Here is a 5,698-nt window from a genome sequence, read left to right on the forward strand (position 1 = left end):
TCTTAAATATAGCCAATGAACTGGCCTCAACTACCTTCTGTGGCAGAGAATTCCAGAGATTCACCACTCTCTGTGTGAAAAATGCTTTTCTCATCTCGGTCCTAAAAGATTTCCCCCTTATCCTTAAACTGTGACCCCTTGTTCTGGACTTCCCCAACATCGGGAACAATCTTCCTGCATCAAGCCTGTCCAACCCCTTAAGAATTTTGTAAGTTTCTATAAGATTCCCCCTCAATCTTCTAAATTCTTGCGAGTACAAGCCAAGTCCATCCAGTCTTTCTTCATATGAAAGTCCTGACATCCCAGGAATCAGTCTGGTGAACCTTTTCTGCACTCCCTCTACGGCAAGAATGTCTTTCCTCAGATTAGGAGACCAAAACTGTACGCATTACTGCAGGTGTGGTCTCACCAAGACCATGTACAACTGCAGTAGAACCTCCCTGCTCTTATACTCACTATTACTTACCAGGCTTGTCCTGCCCCTACCTCTATTCCAGCTTCCTTCCCCACACCAGAACAAGACAAGAGAAATAATAATGGACTACAGAAAAAATCCACCCCCCCTGCAGCCCCTCATCATCAAGGGGACTGTGGTGGAGAGGGCTGACAGTTACAGATACCTGGGATTACAACTAACATCAGATCTGAACTGGACTTTGAACACTGCAGCCACAGTGAAAAAAGCCCAGCAGAGACTGTACTTCATCAGGCTGCTCAGAAAAGCTGGTCTGCACTGTCGCCCTCTCACCCAGGTCTACAAAGGACTGATAGAGAGCATCCTCACCACAGGCATCACGGTGTGGTATGGAAACACCACACAGACAGAGAGGAAGGCTCTGCAAAGAGTCATAAAGACTGCAGAGAGGATCATCAGAACTGAACTCCCCTCCATGGACACAATCTACACACAGCGCTGTCAAAAAAGAGCAGAGAGAATTATCAGAGACACACTACATCCAGCTCACTCCCTGCTCAAACACAAAAACTGCACATACAACCTCAGGCACAGACGAGCGGACAGTATCGCCACAAACAGAACACGCTTTTTTAAGAGCTTCTTCCCTGCAACAGTGAGACTCTTGGCCAAAACAAAACAAAATGAACTGATGTCCTGATATAGGGTTTGTGCAAGTTACAATGCTCTCACTTTCCCCTTTGTATAGGGTTTTAGGCATTTTCTTTTTTTATTTCTGGAGTGGTATGTGTTTTTTATGGATTATGTGTCTTCTGTGTGTCTTTTTAACTTTTTTAAATTTTTTAATTTTTAATTTTAATTTTTAACTTGACTTGACTTGACTCTCTGAATAGCCGCACAAGAGTTCCTATGTGTGTAAGCACAAATGGCAAATAAAGTTTTTGAACTTTGACCTTGACACCAATCAGTCTGATAAAAGGATCCCAATCCGAAACATCACCTATAAATATCCTCCAGAGATGTTGCCTGACACGCTTTGTGTTCTGCGCTGAAATGCAAACAATAGACAATAGACAATAGGTGCAGGAGTAGGCCATTCGGCCCTTCGAGCCAGCACCACCATTCAATGTGATCATGGCTGATCATCCCCAATCAGTACCCCGTTCCTGCCTTCTCCACATATCCCCTGACTCCACTATTTTTAAGCCCTATCTAGCTCTCTCTTGAAAGCATCCAGAGAACCTGCCTCCACCGCCCTCTGAGGCAGAGAATTCCACAAACTCACCACTCTCTGTGAGAAAAAGTGTTTCCTCATCTCCGTTATAAATGGCTTACTCCTTATTCTTAAACTGCGGCCCCTGGTTCTGGACTCCCCCAACATCGTGAACATGTTTCCTGCCTCTAGCGTGTCCAAGCCCTTAACAATCTTATATGTTTCAATGAGATCTCCTCTCATCCTTCTAAACTCCAGTGTACAAGCCCAGCTGCTCCATTCTCTCAGCATATGACAGTCCTGCCATCCCGGGAATTAACCTTGTAAACCTATGCTGCACTACCTCAATAGCAAGAATGTCCTTCCTCAAATTAGGGGACCAAAACTGCACACAATACTCCAGGTGTGTTCTCACTAGGGCTCTGTACAACTGCAGAAGGACCTCTTTGCTCCTATATTCGATTCCTCTGGTTATAAAGGCCAACATGCCATTCGCTGTATTCACTGCCTGCTGTACCTGCATGCTTACTTTCATAGACTGATGTACAAGGACCCCCAGATCCCGTTGTACCTCCCCTTTTCCCAACTTGACGCCATTTAGATAGTAATCTGCCTTCCTGTTTTTGAACCAAAGAGGATAACCTCACATTTATCTGCATTAAACTTCATCTGCCATGCATTTGCCCACTCCCCCAACCTGTCCAAGGCACCCTGCATTCTTATAGCATCCTCCTCACAGTTCACACTGCCACCCAGTTTTGTGACATCTGCAAATTTGCTAATGTTACTTTGAATCCCTTCATCCAAATCATTGACGGTGTCTGTTTTGTTTCAGTGTACCACATGAGGGAAACCGGATGGATCAAGGTGTCCCAGGACGACGTGGGTGACCTGTACCACAAGTATAATGCAAAGACACAGTGAGCTGTGAGTAGCAGCCAGCCAGTCACCCACAACCAAAGCACTTGAACATGCCACTAGGGGCCAGCGTGTGCAACACAGCTACGGTTTCCAGTGTTTAAAAATGTTGAAAAATAAACATGTTTCTAGAAACATCCCTGTGTATGTGATCGTTTTATTACCACGTTTTCAGTGAGAACGGTATTGGTTTATTATTGTCATGTGTGCCGTGCAGATGAAGTTTAATGCAGATAAATGTGAGGTTATCCACTTTGGTAGCAAAAGCAGGAAGGCAGATTACTATCTAAATGGCGTCAAGTTGGGAAAAGGGGAAGTACAACGGGATCTGGGGTCCTTGTTCATCAGTCTATGAAAGTAAGCATGTAGGTACAGCAGGCAGTGAAGAAAGCGAATGGCATGTTGGCATTTATAACAAGAGGAATCGAATATAGGAGCAAAGAGGTCCTTCTGCAGTTGTACAGAGCCCTAGTGAGACCGCACCTGGAGTATTGTGTGCAGTTTTGGTCCCCTAATTTGAGGAAGGACATTCTTGCTATTGAGGGAGTGCAGTGTAGGTTTATAAGGTTAATTCCCGGGATGGCGGGACTGTCATATGCTGAGAGAATGGAGCAGCTGGGCTTGTACACTCTGGAGTTTAGAAGGATGAGAGGAGATCTCATTGCAACATATAAGTTTGTTAAGGGTTTGGACATGCTAGAGGCAGGAAACATGTTCCCGATGTTGGGGGAGTCCAGAACCAGAGGCCACAGTTTAAGAATAAGGGATAAGCTATTTAGAACGGAGACGAGGAAACACTTTTTCTCACAGAGTGGTGAGTCTGTGGAATTCTCTGCCTCAGAGGGCGGTGGAGGCAGGTTCTCTGGATGATTTCAAGGGAGAGCTAGATAGGGCTCTTAAAAATAGCAGTCAGGGGATATGGGGAGAAGGCAGGAACGGGGTACTGATTGGGGATGATCAGCCATGATCACATTGAATGGCGGTGCTGGCTCGAAGGGCCGAATGGCCTACTCCTGCACCTATTGTCTATTGTGTCGAGAGACAGTTAAAAACTCTGTTTTGTGTGTGATCCAGGCAAACCATACCACAGGTAGACAGAAAATGCTGGAGTAACTGTGGGACAGGCAGCATTTCTGGAGAAGCTGTCCCACAGCTTTACTCCAGCATTTTGCATCTATCTTTGGTTTAAGCCAGCGTCTGCAGTTCCTTCCTACACAACTCATACCATACATGGGTATAAGCAGATGACACAAGGGTACAATCACACTAAACAATGAGTTACAGTCATATAGAAACATAGAAAATAGGTGCAGGAGGAGGCCATTCGGCCCATCGAGCCAGCACCGCCATTCATTGTGATGGTCCCCAATCAATATCCCGTGCCTGCCTTCTCCCCAGTCACACTATACATGAGGACAGGTAATGCAAAACAGGTAATAAACAGAATGCAGAACACAGTTACAGCTACAGAGGAAGTACAGATAAAGACAAAGGGTCACAATGGAGTTGATTGGGCAATCAGGAATTCATGCTTCGTATGTGAGAGAACCACTCAGCAGTCTGCTAACAGCGGGGAAGAATGTGTTCCTCAATCTGGTGGTAGGTGCATTCACGCCTGCCTGATGGGAGCAGGGAGAAGTTGGAATGACCGGGGTGTTTGTGGTCCTTAATTCTGTTCGCTGGTTTCCTGAGGCAGCATAAAATGCGGATGGAGTCAATGAAGGGGAGTCTGGTCCGTGATGGACTGGGCTACATCCACAACTCTGCAATTTCTTGCGGTTTTGGGCAAAGCAGTTGCCAAACCAAGCTGCGAGGCACCCTACATCCACTAGACGATAGCAAGTGTGGGAAGCATGTTTGTTTTGGTTTAGTTTAGAGAAACAGTGCGGAAACAGGCCATTCGGCCCACCAAGTCCGCACTGACCAGCGATCACCACACCAACGCTATCCTACACACACTAGTTCCTAAGGTTAGTGGAATCAAGGGATACGGGGAAAAAGCAGGAACGTGGTACTGATTCGGGATGATCAGCCATGATTATATTGAATGGTGGTACTGGCTCGAAGGGCCGAATGGCCTGCTCCCGCTTCACTTATTTTTCTATGTTTCTATGTCTATGGTATTTTTCCAGTCTGCCGACTCACACTGACTGGAAATCATGTGATCACAGCCACTAAGTTTCACTTACACTCTGCAGCCTGATTGGGAGTTAGAGAGGTTGTGTTGCAGGGACTTTCCAAGGTAGTGTGAGGCAGGAGGCAGGCTGGAAATCCCCCTGGAGGTGTGGGAAAAGGGTTGGGCAAGCTGTACAGATGGAGTTGCAAGATCAAGAGGGTGAAGCGGGTACAACTACAATGTTTAAAAGCATTTAGTGGAGCAAGGAACTGCGGATGCTGGTTTATACCGAAGATAGACACAAAATGATAGAGTAACTCAGCAGGATAGGCAGCAACACTGGATAGAAGGAATGGTTGACATTTTAGGTTGAGACCCTTCTTCAGACAGAGCCAGGGGAGAGGGAGACATGGAGGGGTGAGGTGTGAAAACGAGATATCAAAGGAGCAAGACTCAAGGAAATTGTAAAACAGAAAAACATATTAAATTATAAAAGGACTGGCCAAGCTGGATGCAGGAAAAATGTTCCCAATGTGGGGCGTGTCCGGAACCAAGGGTCCCAGTCTTAGAATAAACAGGAGGTCATTTAGCTGAGCTGAGAAAAAACTTTTTCACGCAGAGAGTTGTGAATTTATGGAATTCCCTGCCACAGAGGGCAGTGGAGGCCAAGTCACTGGATGGATTTAAGAGAGAGTTAGATAGAGCTCTAGGGGCTAGTGGAGTCAAGGGATATGGGGCGAAGGCAGGCACGGGTTATTGATAGGGGACGATCAGCCATGATCACAATGAATGGCGGTGCAGGGTCGAAGGGCCGAATGGCCTCCTCCTGCACCTATTTTCTATGTTTCTATCATTGTTAGCTCGGGGAAGTTGACAACAAAGCATGTAAAGATAAAATGTAAACAGAAGAACAGTCATACTGATCGGAGAACTGGGATGGAGAGGGAAAGCAAGGGTTATCAGGTTAGAGAAGTCAATATTCATACTGCTGTGTTGCAAGCTGCCCAAGTGGAATCTGAAAAGTATTTAGACTGGT

General features: G+C 46.0%; 1 protein-coding gene across 2 annotated transcripts in view; it reads left to right on the forward strand.

Annotated features, from left to right (window-relative positions):
- Positions 1–2,683, forward strand: part of psmb8 (proteasome 20S subunit beta 8) — a 37,713-nt gene extending 35,030 nt beyond the window's left edge. Inside the window, exon 6 of one of the 2 annotated variants that reach the window (XM_033047752.1) lies at positions 2,464–2,683. In XM_033047752.1, the coding sequence (XP_032903643.1) occupies positions 2,464–2,552 (89 nt within the window). In that variant the 3' untranslated portion in view covers positions 2,553–2,683. The remainder of the gene's footprint in view (positions 1–2,463) is intronic. The other variant, XM_033047753.1, reaches the window with a different exon arrangement.
- Positions 2,684–5,698: the final 3,015 nt, after the last annotated feature.

The sequence above is a fragment of the Amblyraja radiata genome, chromosome 30 (genome assembly GCF_010909765.2).
Source record: "Amblyraja radiata isolate CabotCenter1 chromosome 30, sAmbRad1.1.pri, whole genome shotgun sequence".
Classification (NCBI taxonomy): Eukaryota; Metazoa; Chordata; class Chondrichthyes; order Rajiformes; family Rajidae; genus Amblyraja; species Amblyraja radiata.